Source organism: Sinocyclocheilus grahami, unplaced genomic scaffold, assembly GCF_001515645.1.
Source record: "Sinocyclocheilus grahami isolate Dianchi unplaced genomic scaffold, SAMN03320097.WGS_v1.1 scaffold92.1, whole genome shotgun sequence".
Lineage (NCBI taxonomy): Eukaryota > Metazoa > Chordata > Actinopteri > Cypriniformes > Cyprinidae > Sinocyclocheilus > Sinocyclocheilus grahami.
The window spans coordinates 1,420,612-1,441,431 of NW_015505271.1; the positions used below are offsets into that span (position 1 = coordinate 1,420,612).

Sequence of the window (20,820 nt, forward strand, 5' to 3'; positions counted from 1 at the left end):
AACCACATTTACATACTGTGGTGAGTCAGAGAGAAGTGTGCTGCTGGTGTCATGTTTTTATGCTCAACAGTGAATCATTAAAAATGTTAAGCATTTATTTGCAGTACATGTTAATAATGGTAGTGCTGAAGGAGGATATTAAAAAGATCATATCAAAAATAGCATACAAATTAAATATTTCTTGCTTTTATAAACTAGTCAACTTTCACATGTGATTTGAGTAAGTCTAACCACATGTTCAAACCACATTTTACACAAATGGGTGTCTGGGTCCACAACTTTGTCTCATGACAAGCAATATTTCAATGTCAATTTCTTGTTCAGCAAAGTGTCAAGACTTATCTGTAACTTGTTTGCTCTTACTCTCCCTGACATGTTTGTTCCTGTACATCTTATCATGTGGGTAACTTACTAAGTATGTACAGTGTACAAAGACCCATGTAGAACAGCCTGGACTCCTAAACAGGGTTCATTCAGAGAATGATTTCCAATTATTTGTCAAGCCTTGAATCTGTTTACTTTCATTGCGTCATGCAGCGGGAAGGTCATAGTGTCGCGTTTCCAACCAATCACACACGCGGTACAGGTAACACAGTAACCTATTAGCCTTTCAGCTTATCTTGCCAAAGACACAGTTTTGAAGGGACCTAACAAATAAAACAACTGCAATAATGTTCTGCTAAAATAATATAAAACCAGTTATCATTTTAATAAGATAAATATTCTGGAAGGCTTTATATAATTTTAGAGTGGATATGTTGACCTTCGTCTTTGTGTGCCTCTCTATCTCAGTTACAGGTAGTACATGTTTTCAGTATTTGCTTGCACAATATTTTTTTACCACGTCGTATCATTGACTGCTGTCTTCTGTCTGCTGTGAGTTATTCAGCCTAAACTTTGATATTGTTGATATGGTTTTCATCAGTGTTTTTTCCCCTCTTTTTTACTGAATTAATAATAATTTACTTATATGTATAGTAGAATTTGTTTTAAATGGAGTTTATTTGGGTGCTATAATTCTACAATAACAGAAAACATAATATCGTCACTGTGCACGGTTCAGTAACCAGTCATTATTTTGAAGTGTTTTTTATAAACAATCATTATGAACGCCTGGCAAGGGTGTGCATTGAGTATTCAGAATAAATTTGTACATTTAAAACATTTAATACTATTGAAGAGTAATATGTTTCCTTTACAGGGGTCCTATTATACTTTTTTACAATGTCTTGAATTTGTTTTGGGGGTGTACTAACATGCTCTCATGCTTGGTGGTTCGAATAACGCATTATTTTTTTTACATAATTTACATTATTACAATAACTTTCTCCCCAGCCTGGCATAAACTGATCGATTAGTTCTGAAAAACGAAATGTGATGTGATTGGTTAGCTAGTGCGTTGTGATTGGCGAACAGCTTAGACGGTGTTTCAGTACTGCCCCGCCCCTTGCCAAGACATATCAGAGTGGTATCGTTATTGTTGTTGTTGTTTTTTTAGCAAAATCACATTTTATATAGGATGTCAACAACCGCTTAAAAATAACTGCATTTACTATGTACAGATAAGTGCATATGTATTATTTTTATTATTATTTAATTATAACATTATAACATTAATTGCAGTGAAACTGTTATACAGTTTAATTTATTTATACCATAGTCCAGTGTTTCCCAGGCGGCGTATATATGCAAACTCATTCTCTGGAGTGGTAGAGATCAAGGTTTCCCCGGTAAAGGCTGTACACAAAGCAGCGCTTCGCTCAAAAAACACTGCTTTATCAGACATTACATGCAAGATTACATGAAAATGACATCCAATTTTCTGAAGACAGTTGGTTCCCTTCAGAAATACAGTGATATAAAAACACCCGCACTCAATGTATAGGAAACACTGTAGTCTCATATTGAAGTGTAAATTCTGCAGATTACATCATTGTCCAGTATTGTACTGTCAGCTATTTATTATAAAAACGTTTTCATAATTGTAATACAAAACTAAATATCTCCCTTTGGAGTGGACTTAGATTTGTAAGTTTGAAGATCTTTTTTTTATGCCCAAACATACACACTACACACTGACTAAAATTAAAAAAAAGTGAAAAAGTATAATAGGACCCCTTTAATGTTGAAATATTCATTTGCATTGTTTCAGGAATTATATATTTTTTCTGAGTCTGTTTAACAGGATTCCAACATGTTGCTTTTGCTAGATTCTTCTTTTCGTGATGTTTCTATTAAATAGAAAAATAAGTGGTTGGCCTAGATGAAGATAAAGTCTAAACATAATTCCAGTCTGGATATGACTGTTAATGTGATTTGTAATGCATGTAATGTATTTCAAAGATTTCTTTCATACTGATTAAGGTTTGAATCCCTCTCTTTCTGTATACAGGCCTGCATGCCGATTTTACGGTTGTTGTTGGTAGTCCCTCAGTAAAAGTGAAAGAGAATGAGGGTAAGTTTTATTTTCTTTTTTCTATTTATACTTGTCTTTCAGTTACAGCCTAATTGTTTCTGTGTGGCAGTAATCAGCTAAATTAAAAAAATTAGAAAATTTGATATGTCTGTATAGGTTTTGCACTCGAGAATAGAGAATAGCTGTTTTGGGTGATTCAAGGACTCAGTTTTTGATGTGAAAAACATTTATGCACAAAGTATTACATTTTTTTCAGGAGTTGATTTGAAATGTTCCTACACCGCTGACTTTGGTGCAACACCCAGAATAGAATGGAAGTTTAAGGATCTCAAGGGCTATCAGTTTTTTATCTACTTTGATGGAATGATAACTGGTATGGATAAAAACTGTTGTCATCACTGTAACCTGTAACTGAAATGAACATAAAGAAAAGTTACAGCATTATGCATCTTATTTCTTTCTGTAGCTGAATATGAAGGCCGTATCACTATGTATGATGGAGGACTGAGATTTAACAAGGTGACACAAGCAGACAGTGGAGACTATGACTGTGAGGTTTCTGGCAATGGTGGATATGATGAGAAGACCATCAATCTTACGGTCCTTGGTAAATTTGAGTAGTAAAAAAAACGTATATAAGTAATTTAGCAAAGATTTTGCTTTGATCAAACAATGTAATACACCAAACAGCCTTGTTATTCCCACTGTAATTTCCTCCACTACAGTGCCTCCTTCCAAGCCCGTATCCAGAATTCCTTCATCAGTCACAACAGGAAATAATGTCCGCCTGACCTGCTTTGATGCAGATGGCTCCCCTCCATCCACCTATAGGTGGTACAAAGACAACACTCCCCTCCCTGACGATCCAACCAAGTTCCCCAGTTTTAAGAACCTCACCTACAAGATGAACGTCTTCAATGGTAACCTGGTGAGTGATCATCTACAATACTAGAAAATACATCATACATACATGCATATATATACAGTGGGTATAGAAAAGAATCACCCCCCTTTAAAATAATCACATTTTGTTGCTTTGCAGCCTGAAATGAAGACAGACACAGTTTTTGTTTTATCCAGCTGTATTTACTGTATTTAAAAAAAATAAAAATACAGATTCACTGAGTTGGAAAAAGGATCACCCCCTTGTGTCAGTATTTTGTTGAACTACCTTTTGCTTTAATTACAGCCTTTAGTCTGTTGGGATATGTCGCTACTAACTTTGCACATCTAGACTTTGCAATATTTGCCCACTCTTCTCTGCAGAACTGCTCAAGTTCAGATAAATTTGATGGTGAGCGTTTGTGGACTGCAGTCTTCAAGTCATTCCACAGATTTTCAGTGGGGTTTAAGTCTGGGCTCTGACTAGGCCATGCAAGGACATTAACTTTTTTATCTTCAACCATGGGGTGGTCAGTTTTGCTGTGTGCTTTGGGTCATTGTCATGTTGGAAGGTAAACCTTCTTCCCATTGGCAACTTTCTGGCAGAGGGCACCAGATTTTCCTCAAGAATTTGATGATATTTTGCCCCATCCATTTTTCATTCTATCTTGACAAGTGCTCCAGTCCCTGCTGCAGAGAAAACCCCAATAACAGGATATTACCACCTCCATGCTTTACTGTAGGAGTGCTGTTATTTGGATGTTGAGCTGTATTGGATTAAAGTAACCGTATTGGATTTCGTGTTACTTTTAATAAAATAATTACAAATAATTACTTTTTAGTCTCATCTGCCTCAGAATCTTCAAGGTGCGTTTTGGCAAAGCTCAGTCGTGACTGCATGTGGCCTTTCTTGAGGAGTGGCTTTTTTCTTGCAACCTTCCAATACAAGCCACATTTGTGGAGAATTTATGATATTGTTGTCACATGCACACAATGACCACTCTTTGTTATAAATCACTGCAACTGCTTCAGAGTTGCTGTAGGCCTCTTGGTCGCCTCTCTGACCAGTTTCCTCCTGCTCTTTCATCCAGTTTGGAGCGACGTCCTGATCCAGGGAGGATCTGAGTTGTACCAAATATCTTCCACTTCTTAGTAATAGACTTCACTGTGCTCCTAGGCATTGATAAATCCTTTGAATTGTTGTTTTTTGTATCCGACTTGTGCCTGTCCACAACTTTATCCTGGAGATCTTTTGACTGCTTTGCCATCCATAGTTGATTGTTTGCTTCATTTGTGCTACCAAGGACTGAAATGCTCCAGGAAAGCTCTTTTCATGCTGAGCTAATCGAAATGACCACAGCTGATCAAGTTAAATGGCTTTGTGCGCCATTGAGAAGGTGATTAGCTATACCTGATTGAGTTTAAAAGTCATTTTTGGGAGGGGGTGATCCTTTTTCCATTTTTTTTTCACATCAAATGATTGAAAATCAATCGTCAAAACATTCAGTAATTTATATTGCTATAATTTTGTGAGTTAGTATAATTCTGGGTTTATACCTCGTCATTGTATTGAGAGATAAATTATATTTGTAAAATTGGTTTCTTTGTGTGATCAGGAGTTCCCGAGCATATCTAAACTGGATACTGGTTCATATTTATGTGAGGCCAGTAATGAAGAAGGCGCTCCTCAGCGTGGAGATGCAGTGCACATGGAAGTCCGTAAGTTACATTGTTATTGCTTTCAAATAATTACTGCACATTTACACACTAAGTGGCAGTTACAGGACTACCACAGTCGCCAGAGGATGCACTCTCAATTTATTATCAACATATTATCAAATAAAATGTTATTTTTCATACTAGTCAGTTCACTTCAGTTGTCACTGCACTACAGGATTTTACATAGCTACTTCCACATTCTTACATTTGATCAGATCTACCTCCTCAATTTTTTTATACAATGCAAGCAAACAAATATAAATATTTAGCATATATGGGGCTGGTTGCATAAACATAGCCATTAACCTAAGTATATTTGCATTTTAGAAGAATATAATGCCATAAAATATTTTTTATAAATGAATACATTGTTAAAGATGTTCAAAAACATTTTCTAAACATGGTGCAGGAAGTAAAGAAAGATATTTAAAAGAAACAATACAGCAACAGGAGGACAACTAAACATTATAGATGAAAAGTACAACAGAAAGTTATAGAAGTGTATGGAGCGGAATCACACACGTTTTGGGGAATTCTTGAAGTCAGTGAGAGCAGGCCAGTCCATTAACTCTAACAAAAGAAGAAACATCACTTCCTATTGCCATTATCCCAGCTCTGCTTGGACAATCTTGTGAGTAGAGTGTTGTTTTTCTGACTGTTTTTTCTGTTTAGTGTTTTAGTTTAACCTCTGATTTAGATAGACATCACTGTTTGGTTGGCCTATAACTCATTACAGAATTACAACAAACTATGTGTTTTAATCTCTCTCTAACATAGATACTTTTGGGCTAACTTTGATTTTGCTATATAGATGATGAAGACAACAGCCAAGCACCAGCTGTGAGTGGCAACTTGAGCACTGAGACCCAGAATGTCCCAAGCAAGATCACCATGAACCACATACTGGAAAAACAGTATGGTATATTCATGTTGCAAGAGGTGAAACTAAAACTAGAGATACAAAAACTAGAATTAGAAATAACCAAGTTAAAGTTAGAGGTACAAAAACTTGGACAATAACCTTAAAGTCAATATTAAATGTGTTCGGAGGTTGTCACACCAGAAAAACACACAGAAAAAAAATGTGTTATTAACCAAATTTGAAGAAAAAAGCCAATAAAATGTTAACAAAATCTTGAAAAAATAAGCAGTATTCTCTGCTATCAAACACTGCTGCTGTCTGCGCTGAAACCACGCCCACTTGCGGGAAAGCTGCCATCTCTCTCAACTGTCAAATACCACTACAATATGAATGGATGCTCCCTCTAGCAGTTTATTTGGATTTACACAGCCATACATGCATTTATGTGACGAAGGTATAGCTCTCTAGCAAACTGTAGGCTATAGTAACTAACAGTAATGACAGTAACCCGCAATTGAGTGGGCAAACCACTAATGCTAATAGAGTGGGGGAACTATGACGTCACTTTGTAGGCCAATCGGCTGTTAGCATCACACTGGTTCTGTCACGGTTATGTTCTGTTCATGGACTTTGAGTTTGTTTTCATTCATTCCACATGTTCCTTTGACCTACTTTCTGTTTCCCCCTTGATTTTGTTAGATAGGTTCACCTGTGCCTATTTAATTAAGTCATTTAGTCCCTCTCTTGTCTGTGTATTTAAGTTCCTTCCTCAGTTCCTTTGGTTGTCAGTTATTGTTGAATGTTATCCTGTGTGTTAGAACCTATTCATCGTGTGGATTACCATTAAAAGGATTTGTTTATGTGATCTTTGTTATCGTCTTCATCATCTTCCTAGCAGCAGCGTGACAGGTTCCTTTGACAAAAAAACAATAGGATTTTCCCATAGTTTTTTTGATTATCGTAAAAAGAATAAGCTCTGTGCTCAACAATAGTTCATGATACTTAGACATTTTGTCCATCAAGATAATCTTCACAAAATATAACTTTTATGAATTTTGAAGCCTAAATACTATCGCTAGAACAAAAAAGCAAAACTTAGGATATAAACAAACTACACCACAGTCGCTCGCCTTCAACGTCACCACCACCATGCTTCCGACAACTCTTTCAAACTTATTTTTAGAAACATGTTCAAACATGATTTACTCTGTGGATGAATTTTAATCCACGTTACATGAACCTTTTCATATAAAAACTGGTATAAATACAAAACTAGTGCCAAACTAAAACTGAAATTAAACATTAATAATAAATAGTAGTGAATAAATGAAATAATCATAACTAAAGCACATATGAAAGCACTTATTTCTGTACATTTTGAAATAAGGTGCGTTAAAAGTCAATAAATTGATTAATATGAATGTTTTAATTAAAAATGTGTCTCCACATAGTATTCAATAAAATTCTAGTGCATTTAATCTATTAAATAACAGCAGAGTGAGCAGGTTTTTGGATTAACATTTATTTTAGTTAATAAAGTACCACATTTCAGCTATCATTTTGTTAGGGTGTTTACACAAAATTATATTTTATCCTTGTTTCTAGAAAATCCTCAATCTTTCTGCTTTCTAACAGCTTCATGTGGTCATAAACATTAAATTTTAGTGTGGCTGTGCATTATGCATTATAATTATATATTTATTTATATATATATATATATATATATATATATATCATAATTATAATTATGCATTCTTAACGTGTACTATATGCATAAGTAAAGTTTCACTTTCACCGTGACCACGTAAAGCCGGTTAATGTGGTTTTTACATGGAATAATCGTAATATGAGTTTACCTTATGGTACGAACCCAGAGTCTCCGCATCAGTAGTAGTAAACAAGCAATGAAACGAGCATCTTCCATCCGAAGACTTGTGCTTGTATTTCGGGGCAAAGCAAAAAACATTGTCGAACAACAATATAAAATGTGGGAAACTATTAATTATTCTACAATTAACTGTACTAATTATTCTACTATAAACTGATCAACCGTTCGGCGTGAAGACATTTAATGTCTCCGACAACGCCTGTAGTCCCATTTAGCAATTTGTTAGCAACCATCTTTTTCAAGAAATGTAACAGTTTAAAAAATCACGAGTGGGGTGTAACTGGTGTTTTATGTCTTAGAATAAAACTTGAAAGTATTTTGAGCTTGTGTTAACCACGGACCTTATTTTAAGGGATTTAATCAAACTCCCATTCAAAAAAACCACTGACTCTGGGACGATGGAACCGGAAGTGCTAAAATGCTAACTCGTTTCCGGGTTTTTGCCTACAAAGTGACGTCACAGTTCCCCCACTCTATGCACTCTAGTAATTAGGTGTGTTCGACTTCAAGTGGCGCTGCACAGACAGATCGGTGTATGACATGAAAGTACCATGAGAGCTATTATAGTGTTAGGGGAGGTACCATGCTCAGTGGCTCCATGATTTCAGCCCCGCCCAAAAAATCCTGAACACAAAAATGGTGAAAAACTGTTTAACAATCTAACTCCACAATTCAGTACTACATAGTTCACAGTCTTTGTAATGTGTTTCAGCAATACATTTCTAACATTTATAATTTGTTTAGAAACAAATCTCTGAATAGCCTTTAAACAGACTTTAAATACCATTCAACATTGCTGCTCCCAAGTCTTTATTTCATGTCATGATTTCAGATGTTTATAATTTTACTAATTTATGTATATATATTGTAAGTGATTATTTAGAATATTCTAGTATTTTTAGTACTACGTTCAATATTAAAAAAAATATGCATATGTATGTATAACATGTTAAAACTAGTCATTGTTTCAATTTTCTTTGTCAGTCAGGCATTGTTTTTTTATGAACATTTGTCAGACAAAATTGAAAGAATATGAGGTTGGGCCCCCTACCGCACCAAACAAACACTATATTGCCCAAAGTATTGGTAAAACTCAATAAAACAAAAAAAAACTCGTCGCCAAACACCAATGACTTGTACATATGCGTACAATCATTTTAGACACTTCCAAAACTGTGGCAACAAAGATGGAAATACAATTTTTAAATACATGAATTATGTTTCCATCTTTGATGCCACAGTTTTGGAAGTACTTTTTTCTGTTCTAAAGAAGGGAATGTCCCAATACATTTGTCCATATGTATGTACAAGTCATTGGTGTTTGGTGATGAGTTTTTGGCTCAAGGTCTGCATTTAAAGTCACACCAGAGGTGCTCAGCTGGGATTAGGACTTGGCTTTCTGCAGACCAGTCAAGTTCTTCCACACTGACTGAATCAATCTTTTTTTCTTTTCTTTTTTAACCTTGCCTTATACACAGAGGCATTGTTGTGTAAGAATAGAAAATGGTCCTGTTCAAACTATTGGTATAAAATTAGAAGCCCACAATTCCCCAGAATAGCATTATTTGTTTGTTTGTTTTTTTTACTAAAAATGTGAAATTACTAAAGTAGTCAAACCTGTTCATTAGAAGGGTGTGTCCCAATACTTTTGGCAATATAGTGTGCAAGCCAGCCTGGCTATTCAAAATCTTTGTCTGTAATTTAATAATATCGACCTATTACTATTGCTATTGCTTTTGACCATTAGGTATCAGTAACATAATTAATCCAGAACCTGTTTTATGGACATAGACTTTCTGTACCACACTATTCTGCTGATATGGAATGAGTTTGACTACTTAATCAGTTATATTAATAGAAATGCTTCACTGGGGCAAACAAAAATATCCTAAAATAATGAATAGGATACCCCATAGCAGCATTTCCAGCAGTATCCAACATTTCTCAATCATGATCTTACTCAGCTAAATGTGACTATTAGCTATATATTATATTAGCTAACAGCTGTATTCCTTGTTTGCTAGCTACCTATGCACATACAGCATACATTGTTAAACATTTTCTACATTATGAACCTTAACCCAAAAACCTTTAGCTTCATACACTGTAGATAATTGTGACCCTGCCTGTGGAAACCCAGCTAAAGTATTTTTTTTTAAACAGTGGATGAGTAATTCACTCCTTGATTTGCTTAATAAAAGCCTCCTTTGAGATCATTTTGACAGACATGTTTATTGTGTATTATTTTCAACGTGTTTATTGCTAAGTTTAGTGTGGCAAACGGTGGCAAAATAATTAAATAATAATTTGCCTGCGGTGTATCTGGTTGCCATGACAACCTCACACTCTTCCTGTTGCTGTTCTATGTAATCAGAGTATGAGTTTGTAGATTTTCTATAGCAAAACTAAAATGTGTTCAAAAGTGCAACTGACCAAATCGTCCGGCTCGGTTTGCCCCCCTTGAACTCGAAGACATCTCTGACAGTTTACCATCTGATCTCACTCAGTGACTCTAGGCTACGTAGGATGGGACGAAACCATGCAGTGAATGGGGGAGATAATTTTGCTGGAAATGCAGAAATAAGCCGTAATTTTGTTTTATTTGTAACTCTTTGGTAGATACATTTATAATTTCTATTACATTACTACTACTACTGTTACTACTAATAAAACAGATCTCTGGGGGCCCCAAAAGTGCGTGGGCCCTTAGAATCGCCCCGCATGTTCCTAGGACTAGGTTATAGTTGCTTAGTTATAACTCTGTAGTAATGTAGTAAAGCTTCAAATACTTGGATCTAGATGTATGAATGTTTTCCAAACCCTGGCATGTTAGGTTTCAAAATGACTGTCTTCTGATTCCCAGATTAATGGTGTATGTCACCATAACTTGCACCATACTCTTTTTTACCACACTTTGGCTTAATATTGTACAAATTCTCCAGACCAGCAATAAACATGCAAATGGAGACAAAGAAAATTTATCCTGCTCGAAATTTACGCCTTGTATTGGGAAACCATTAAAACTCCCTAACCCAAACCAATCATTGGTCAAAACCTTTGAGACAGACCCTCTCCAAGATTCATCACCCTTGAGTCTGACCTTCCTGCAGTTTTCATCAAGTAACTTTGTCGATTCGCTGTGGACTCTCCAATCTTCAGAAGAACCCGACAAAAGCCTCCAGATCACTCCTAACAAACTCATCAAGAACCTCCGTTGTCTACCGCATCCGGACTCCGCAACCGGTTCCAACTATTTCGATGCGTATCTAAGTTTAGGCCCCTTTTTTTAAAGGTGATTTTGATTCTCTGATTCTAATTAGGTTGTGGTTAATTGATGTTAAATACTGCCATTCTTTTGTTCCTCTCTCTCTCTCTCTCTCTTTCCTTACTTTCCTTCTTTCTCTATGTATGTGTTTTGCTTAGTTTAGTTGTATGTTAGCTGTAGTTTCATTTATTAAATTCCTTTTATTCACAATAGATTGTTGGTGTGTGCTGCTCACAATTCGCAGTCCCTGAAGGTTGATCTTGCTACATTCTAAGACTAAGAACAGCTTTCCTCCTCTGAGGGGTTGGCATCATCTCTTCTCAGGTGTTCTGGATCCAGACTGAAGCTTGTGTAAATCCTAGTAAAAACAGAGAATCAAATAGAGACATAATTAGCGTAGCTGCTGTTCCAACCAAGCAAAATTGATTTGTTTAACCCAAACTAAAGAATAATAATGTGCATTTGATCAGATATAACTGCAGTACAAGATTATGAGATGCATTATTGGAATGCTTGGCCAAAGAGATGTGTCTTTAATCTAGATTTAAACAGAGAGAGAGAGAGTGTCTGAACCGCGAACGTTATCAGGAAGGCTATTCCAGAGTTTGGGAGCCAAACCTGTTATTGTTAACAGGGTTAACAATAAGTTCCTCTTATAACACATGATGGACTGCATGAATGTTTTCTTTGAGTGAATTGATTTTTGAACGGACTCAGAGTGGCAGTAAAGGAATAATGTGCTCCATTTCTATATTAGCCTATCCTGTTCAACAAGTAAAGAAAGTCAAAAGTGTCAGAACAAAAGGTTATATATTTTATTTTAATGATAATCTACAATATCCATAAATACACCTACCCATTTTTGTAGTGTAGGCCTCCATACCATATAAGTATATGAGTTTTTGTTATAAAGTTTGTCTTACTTTGTATATAAATATAAAATATATTCATACAAAAGAACACAATAGTGGTTAACAAAACACCTGTGTGTATATTCATTTGTATAAGATGTTGCTGAAATGAATGCTCACAGTATGTACTCAATTATTTTAAAGCATAAAGCATGTCTCTGTCTTTAGGGTTAAAAGTCTAGAAGGGAAAAAAAAGTCTGAAGCTCAATGTTAACTGCTGGTAACCAGCCTCCACACAGCTGATTTGATACTATCTCTACCCACCCAGAAATGCTAAACCACATTTACATACTGTGGTGAGTGAGTTTTGTCAGGGAGAAGAGTGCTGCTGGTGCCATGTTTTTCTGATCCAAAGCTAAACATGACATTTTTTGTAGCTTTTCTGTAAATGTCTGTAGTAAAAAAAATAAAAAGAACAATAAATAAAAGAACAACCATCTCAAAAATATCAACCACTTTTCTTTCATTTTCCAGCGCCTGTGAATATTTCAGAACATTCTAGTGACAACTTAACTCATTTTACAACTTCATTCTCTCTGGCTCCACAAGTCACCCGAGAGAGGTCAAGCACAAGACTCATTCTGTTCCTTTAAAATCATGATAATCTCATTGCCATTCCTAGCATATTTCTTAGGTGTTCTTTATGAGTTCCAGCTAAAATTTTCTCAGCTAAACACTGATGACAAGATCAATTGTATTCATTCACATACTGTACTGTAATGGCATTGCATTTACATTTAGTCATTTAGCAGACACTTTTATCCAAAGCGATAAAACTCCTTTGTTCATGACACAAATGTGCAATTGTTTAAATTAAAGTAATACCTTTAAGATGAAGCATAATTTCAACAAAGTGTATTAGGCTTCGAATATTAAATGATTTTACACCTGATATTAAATGCAAATTCTTATTTGACATGACCTCTCTGTAACTCTTCACTCTGCAGACAGGTTTGTTCCTGAAGATCCTACTATGTGGGTTACTTACTAAGTATGCATACAGAATTTACAAAAGGATCTGTAAGTTATGGTTTGAACTCCCAACCCGGATTTATTCTGAGAAGTAGTTTGTCTTCCTTGAACCTTCGTTTACTTTAGTTTCGTCACGCAGCGGGAGTGTCATAATGTCGTAACCAATCACACGCTGTAGGCTACAGGTGACACAGTATCACTCGGAAGGGCGTTTAGTTTCAACCTTTTAACTTCCCTTGAGTCAGCTTTGCGAGGGCCTAACAAATACACAACTCCCTAAAAGTTCTCGTAACGTAATATAAAACCAGGTATATCGGCTATATATACTTTGTAGCATTTAAAAGAGGATATGTGGACCTTCGTCTTTGTTTGCCTTTCGATCTCAGTCACAGGTAGGAGTCCATGTTTTCAGTGTTTGAATCATGTTTACATTTCGTTTTTATTACGTCTTATGTGAATTGTTCAATATAAACTTTCGATATAAAAAAAACGTTCAATATTTAAAAAGATATATATTGTTAAAACATTCAATCAGTGTTTTCTCACTTTTATTAAATCAAAAAATGTATTATTATTTGCGTATAGTGGAATAGAGTTTAAATTTAGCATAGGTCTGCAAGAAAAGAAAACATTACTGTGTACCTGCCAAATGTGGCCTTATTTAACCAATTCTGAAACGAATCGTTATTTTGAATTGGTTCTTGTTTAGATGATTGAAGCCGAATCGGTTCTACTAGATCATATTCACGTTCTTAAGCAATGATTCATATGAATCAGTGAACCGAGTCAACTAAGAGCAGTTCGAAATGATTCGATACAGCGATTCATGCATAGCAAAATTAGGCTTATCTGCTTTATGGTACCCAATTATCGTAACATAAGTTTTGTGTTTAGGTCGAATAGAAACAGCATTATCATTGTATTGCTGTTTAAATGTGAAAGAAGACCTTTCACGGCTCGACGGCATCACCTGTAGAACCAGTTTTTCCATCTCGCCCATCCCCCATCCGAAACCCGAGCTCAACAACCAGGAAATTGTGATAGCTGAAACACGATCCAGAACGCGTTACCAAATAAAAACAATTAACAGTAAAGTCACACTGTATTTAAATAAGGTAAAAGTGATATATATTTTTATTATTGAGTATTAATAGTAGTCAACCAGTAACGATGACACACCTGTTGATAGCGTTAGCTGCGCGCGCACACAAGCATCCAGTTGAGCAGCATCAGGAATTCACAGTATCGTGTTTGTTTATACCTGTTAACCTCAAGCTCACATGGGTAAAACAGTTTCAGAACGGCAAATAGTCTGGAAAACTTAATAATAATGATGATTGAAGGAATTGTTAGAGCGACAACCGACAATGTTTGTGAATGAATACGAATCATATTGTATATGCATTCACATTTCATAACTAATGCATGCTGTTGTTTATCCGTTCTTTCTGAATAGCGGTTGTAAATGCCATAACGTCCTTTTCTGGGCTTTCATCTATTTTCATGTATTTCATCTGTCTGTTTGGTCTTGGTGACCCAACATAGTGCAAGCATGTTCTTTGGTGCCATGTTTGTCAAACAGTTATTTGAAAAGGGTAAATTCTGAAAACACAAATGTATTTCTTTAACATTTTCATATTTGAAAATATCTCTAAACCCCATTTGAGAGCAATATGAAACATTTACAGTTGTGCAAACCTAGCTAGGGTGTCTAATGGGTCTATAGAACACATGGGGTGTGTGTAAACCTAAGACAAATGGTTGAGGAGTAATAGGCTTCTTTAAATGCTGAAATGTTCATCCTTTGCATGGTTTCAGGAATTACATTTCTTTTTCTGAGCTGTCTAAATGAACAGGTTTCTAGGTCACATGTTGCTTTTGGTTGTTTTTGTCCTGATGTTTCTATTAAATAGAAAAATAAGTGGTCGGCTTAGATGAAGATGATGTTTGAGCATAATTTCACTCCGGTTGCAGCTGTTAATGCGATTTATAAGGTGTTTAATGTGATTAAGAATACATTTTTATTGATGTAATTCAAGTTTGAATCCCTCTCTTTCTGTCGACAGGCCTGCATGCCGATTTTTCAGTTACTGTTAGTCCCTCAGTAAAAGTGAAAGAGAATGAGGGTAAGTTACACGTTGCTTTTTCTGTTCGTTTGTCTTTCAATTATAATAGTTTCTATGTGTCAATGAGCAGCCAGATATAAATAATAAAGAAAATATAATGTAGTGCCTGCATAGGTTTTGAATAGTAATTTGTGAGGTGTTACAATTTACTGGAGAGCCTATCTCTACTGGCTGGACTAAGGAGAGGTCTGCCTGTTTTGGGTGATCCTGTTTCAAGCATTCAGATTTTGATGTGAAAAACATTTATGCACAAAGTATTGCTTTTTTTTCAGGAGTTGACTTGAAATGTTCCTACACCGCTGACTTTGGATCAGCACCCAGAGTAGAATGGAAGTTCAAGGATCTCAAGGGCTCTCAAACATTAATCTACTTTGATAACAAGCCAACTGGTATGGATAAAATCTTTACATTTGTCATCCAGTTAATTGATATAACCTTGCAGTAGCATTGTCATATTGTTTGTTGATGTGTGAAATGTGAATGGAGGAAAATATTTAGTATTGTGCATTATTTTTTCTTTCATTAGGTCAGTATGCAGGCCGTATCACTATGCATGATGGAGGACTGAGATTTAACAAGGTGACGCGAGCAGATACTGGAGACTATGACTGTGAGGTGTCTGGCAATTCTGGATATGGCGAGAATACCATCAAACTCACAGTCCTTGGTAAATCATGTAGTATTATATACATGAAAACTTACTACCTGATAGTTGTCACTGATATTTATGTTATAATAAGTCACAACCCTAGGCTTTAAACAGCAAAAACTTCTGTCATAATTTACTCATCCTCATATAGTTCCAAACCTGAATGAATTTATTTTTCTCTGGAACACAAGATACTTTGAAAAAAATGATACATAATAGGAAAGTCAGTGGGGTTTGGTGTTGTTTATTTAACAATGGATAGAATAGAATATTGTTTTGATGAAATAATGTAACACACAAAACAGCCTTTTTATTCCCGCTGTAATTTCCTCCACTACAGTGCCTCCTTCCAAGCCCGTATCCAGAATTCCTTCATCAGTCACAACAGGAAATAATGTCCGCCTGACCTGCTTTGATGCAGATGGCTCCCCTCCATCCACCTATAGGTGGTACAAAGACAACACTCCCCTCCCTGACGATCCAACCAAGTTCCCCAGTTTTAAGAACCTCACCTACAAGATGAACGTCTTCAATGGTAACCTGGTGAGTGTTCATCTACAATATTATAAAATACAAAATAGCTTATATAATAAGTGTGTGTGTATAAATTATGAAAGCTTGTTTCTGCCACGGGATAAAAAACCAACAAAAAAAATTATTTATATATAATAAAAAATAATAATTTTGACTTTGTATCTCACAATTCAAAGTTTTTTTTCTTGCATTTTTTTAGTTTATATCTCACAATTCTGTCTTTTTCCCCTCACAATTCTGATGTAAACTCGCAATCACAAGATATAAACTTAGAATTCTAAGAAGCCGGAAATGTGATTAATTGCAATTGCGAGTTAGCGTCTCAGAATTCTGACTTTTTCTCAGAATTGCAAGGTTATATCTTGCAATTCTGACTTTAGCAATGGAATTGCAAGAAAAAAAGTCAGTATTATAGCAGATGCAAACTCAAAAAAAAGAAAGAAATTGAATCCCGCAATTCAATTCGAAAAGTCGCTATTACCTTTTTAATTTTTTTTTATCCCGTGATGGAAATGGGCTTCCATAATATATATTCACATCAAATTACTGAAAAGCTTACATCAAAATTTCAGTACTACATATTTCTAGAACTTCTTTCTTAAATGTCATTGCGCTTGTCATTAATTTGAATAAAATTGATTTCTTTCTGTGATCAGGAGTTCCCGAGTGTGTCTAAGCTGGATAGCGGTTCATATTTATGTGAGGCCAGTAATGGAGAAGGCGCTCCTCAGCGTGGAGATACAGTGCACATGGAAGTCCGTAAGTCAGGGTTCTTGCACAGTATGCAGTTTGATTTTTAGTATTTTAAGGGTCTGGATAAGTATGGGGAAAAAATTGAAAAATGTTTGTGTTTTCAGACTATTGCTGTTACTATTCTGTTTTCTTAAATAAAAAATGTAAGAATGAAGAGAGTTCTGTGAAATGCGTTGACCGTTTCAGTTTACAACATGTTTTTGAAGTGTTAAGCATTGTAGCCAATCACAGATATGTCTGTTGAGTGTCTGAACACAATGGCCAATCAGACATGTAGTTAGAGAGAATCCACTCAATACCACTTGAAGCACTGGAGTTTTTATTTAGCACTATGGTACCAATAACTGAGAAATTTTACTGGTATTGGTACCTAATACTGAAATTTTGTTACTGTGGAAAAAACTATCTTCTAGTATTTTGATAGTATCAAATTGTGAATCAGTGCTAATTTTGACAGCAAATTTGATTTAGTTTTAATCATAGTCTTCTGACTAAAATGCCATTTAGTTTTAGTCATATTTTAGTCATCTGAATTTTTTTTTTGTTTTAGTCTAGATTTAGTCGACTAAATCTGCAGTCAATTTAGTCGGCTAAAATCTAATGGGTTTAGTTACAGTGCATTTACTAAGCATTTCTCTAAAACTTCCAAACTCATTATATAGGTTTGATATTAAGGTTTTATCACGATAGACACTGATTTGACTGCAGTGACACACAACATGCCTTTATGTTAAAATGAAATAAAACCACTTCTCATAAAGAACAAGAACATGGTCTTCTTTTTAATGAAATACAAGTTATTAAAAAAGGAACATTTTGACTTTTTTGATGACCTTCTAAAGAGAGAGAACCAAGTATGATTTTTTTTATATTTCTGGTATTTGCTTCTCTAACAGATGTCTTGATTGACTTGACTGAGTAATTTGTTGTCTTTTTTTAAATTTGTTATAGGTGATCTGAATGTTGGTGGTATTGTTGCGGGGGTTATTGTGGCTTTGCTGGCAGTGGGATTGCTCCTCTTTGGTCTCTGGTTTGCCAGTAAAAAGGGATATCTGCCAAGTAAGTTCTCACTGTGTGCGTGCGTGTGTGTGTGTGAGAGAGCGAGAGAGAGAGAGAGAGGTAAATTAGAAACTCAAAATGATTTGACTTATTTGCTTTTTTTTTTCTTTAATTTTCCACAGAAAAAGCAGAAAGGTAATAGTTTTGTTTTGTTATCTATGGCACACACAACCTCATATCTGACATATGATGCTACTAAAAATGTTCTAGAATGTAATAAAAATATAAATAAATGATCTCTTGCAGCAAGCCGAAACAACAAGCTGTTTATACACAGCCTAGAGCAGCTGATATGGATGATGGGGATGTAAGTACAACACATCTTGCTCCGTTGTATAAATGATATTAATCAGGAATTCTCTTTGCAATAGTTGATTTTGAATGTCCTTTTCTACCACCAGAATAGTGGTACTGGTAACATAATTATATTTGCACTGTTTTATGTGTCTTTTTCAGGGGGAATTCAGACAGAAATCATCTTTTGTTGTGTAGTCTGTGCTACTCTGGATGTCAAGATTCGGTGCCTAGATCAACTGTTTTCTGTTTGAGTTCATACAAATCAGGATCAATGTGTATGTGATGAGATGTGCCTCCCTGCCCAGCTTACCACACTAGTTGACCATAGAAATGTCCAAAAGCAACTATTGTAAATGTGTGTGAGAATGCAGATTTAGTTTTAGGAATCTAAATCCTGTCTCTATTTTGTAGAAATTAATAGAAATGTAATTTATTGAACTATGATTAATCTGTGAGTGGAACACAAACCTAAAGGGTTTAAGATCAATTCTTTATTAATAGAATTTGCTCAGATTATAATCAGTTGTTTAGTCTTGTATGGACCGAGATGTCCAATGCTATTTTTACAGGACTCTGCACTATGAGATGGAAACTTCTTGGGGAAGAGAAGGTACTATGAATGTTCCCCATTCAGGAAATAATGTTCCCTCTCCTTTATATAAACATTTGCTGTACAATGTACTCATTGATATGTTGTTTGTTTACTTCACTGGCATTTTTATGATAGTGTACCTTGTGTGTGTTTTTATGTGTTTTATACTTCATGTATAAAATGTAAATAGATTGTTCTGTCTTTTTATTGGTTTTTTTTTAGGATTTAAAATCATGCTTCATTTACCTCTGAATTATTAATCTGGGAACAAATTACTAAACTTTTTTTTTTTTCCTTTTGCTTGATTGAAATTTTAACATGTGACTTGATCCCATTCTTCCAATAAATGAAATCCACTGAATATGACTTAATAAATAAGATGTTGACAATACTCAAATTTTTTCCCCTCTCTTTTCCTCTCTTTCATGCAAAAAAACCCCAATTGTGAATGTTAAATTAAGCAATGTTATCTGTGGTTGTCTCAGCTGAACATTATGACTCTGATTCCGGGAAATATCACTTTTCACGCTGGCATATAGGAATGTGTGTATTTATTTCAACATTATTTCTAAACGTGTCTACATAATTTGAGGTGAACCACAATGTTCTGAATATGGCCGCTAGGAGGCAGTGTAGGACAACAACACATTTTACACAGCTTTGCACACTATCGAAATTGACTTGAAATTGTCATGGATCTAGGAGGCTCAACAGGATGTCTGTAACATAAAATTAAATCAAGTGTTTTGACTGTATTGATGATTTTAATAGGCTGATTTTTCTTCCAGAAAAGATTTAGATAATTACATTTGAAGTGTGTAATTTCAGTGCCACTAGGTCAGCAAAAATAGTTGTTTTCAGACAGGTTTTCTGCTCTTTGGTCAGATAAACAGTCCCGCCCAAAATTCAGAATTACTAAGTTTAATTGTCTCAGTATTAATATGACATAAGATATTTGTATTATAACAAAATATTAACAAACTGTACACAAGCTCACAGAATTTTCTTTTTAATATAATAGAATAAAGCAGTAACTATCAGAACATAAAGAGCATGTCAGCTATAATTAATACATTATTTGCACAAGGCAGCTTTTATTAGAGTTCATTCACCTATTTACAGAATGCATGAATTTTCAAGATTTGACTTTTTTGGGCTGGCCCAAAGTTGCTTATAACTAGTAAAGTAACGCATTACTTTTTAATTTACAAGAGAATATCTGAGTTACTTTTTCAAATAAGTAACGCAAGTTACTTTTTTTTTTCAGTTTAGTGATTGACAGCTCTGGTGTCCCCATGCTGTGAAATCAGAAGATGTTACTGTAGTTCTAAAATAAATATGAATATGCATTAATTCATCTCGCTCACAAAAAACAAACAGAAAAACACAGATTCAGTATTCCTCAAAATGAATAAAAATAATGCAACTCAGAATATGACGCAAACCTGCAATAATTAAATGTTAAACAACACAAATATCCTTTATGCATTTAATCCCGTTCTATTAACCAATGTCTTTGCTTCTGACCTTCGATAATCCAGTTCAACCGTACTAATGAGCAAAAATTAATCTAGACCAGGGGTGTCAAACTCATTTAAGGTTGAGGGCCGGATTGGAGAAAATGTCCCCTTGTGCGGGCCGAATTACCTTTTGTTAAACCCTAGTTTGCTCACAATTACATTAATATTAACCATACAAACTACAATATAATAAAAAAAAATCTAGGACAACTAGATGCTTGCTTATTTTAGGGGTGTGCAATATTGACACAAAAAAATTTTTTTTGATAGTGATAATTACCATATTTTGCAGAGTGTGTTTTTGAGATAGCACCTTGGTTGGTTTTTAAGCCTCTCATGGATAAATAAACATGACACTAAAGCCGCCAGTAGGTG

General features: G+C 35.0%; 1 protein-coding gene across 3 annotated transcripts; it reads left to right on the forward strand.

The window, feature by feature from the left end:
- Positions 1-621: 621 nt before the first annotated feature.
- Positions 622-18,906, forward strand: LOC107587332 (junctional adhesion molecule A-like). 3 transcript variants are annotated; one of them, XM_016275070.1, is made up of 10 exons: positions 622-798; positions 2,393-2,455; positions 2,673-2,789; positions 2,883-3,023; positions 3,142-3,344; positions 4,915-5,017; positions 17,929-18,036; positions 18,159-18,171; positions 18,283-18,343; positions 18,493-18,906. In XM_016275070.1, the coding sequence occupies exons 1-10, from the start codon at positions 756-758 to the stop codon at positions 18,526-18,528; spliced, it is 888 nt and encodes a 295-aa protein (XP_016130556.1). In that variant the 5' UTR covers positions 622-755; the 3' UTR covers positions 18,529-18,906. The 3 variants fall into 3 exon arrangements, with proteins under 3 accessions (XP_016130556.1, XP_016130558.1, XP_016130557.1); XM_016275071.1 differs by lacking the exons at positions 622-798; positions 2,393-2,455; positions 2,673-2,789; ... (1 more) ...; positions 3,142-3,344; positions 4,915-5,017 and adding exons at positions 13,098-13,307; positions 14,982-15,041; positions 15,314-15,430; ... (1 more) ...; positions 16,031-16,233; positions 16,881-16,983; XM_016275072.1 differs by lacking the exons at positions 17,929-18,036; positions 18,159-18,171; positions 18,283-18,343; positions 18,493-18,906 and adding an exon at positions 5,829-6,122.
- Positions 18,907-20,820: the final 1,914 nt, after the last annotated feature.

Coding starts and splice junctions, on each gene's coding strand:
- LOC107587332 (XM_016275070.1), top strand. CDS start 756: ATGTTGACCTTCGTCTTTGTGTGCCTCTCTATCTCAGTTACAG. Junction 799..2,392: donor CCTCTCTATCTCAGTTACAG/GTAGTACATGTT, acceptor TTCTGTATACAG/GCCTGCATGCCGATTTTACG. Junction 18,344..18,492: donor CTGATATGGATGATGGGGAT/GTAAGTACAACA, acceptor TGTCTTTTTCAG/GGGGAATTCAGACAGAAATC.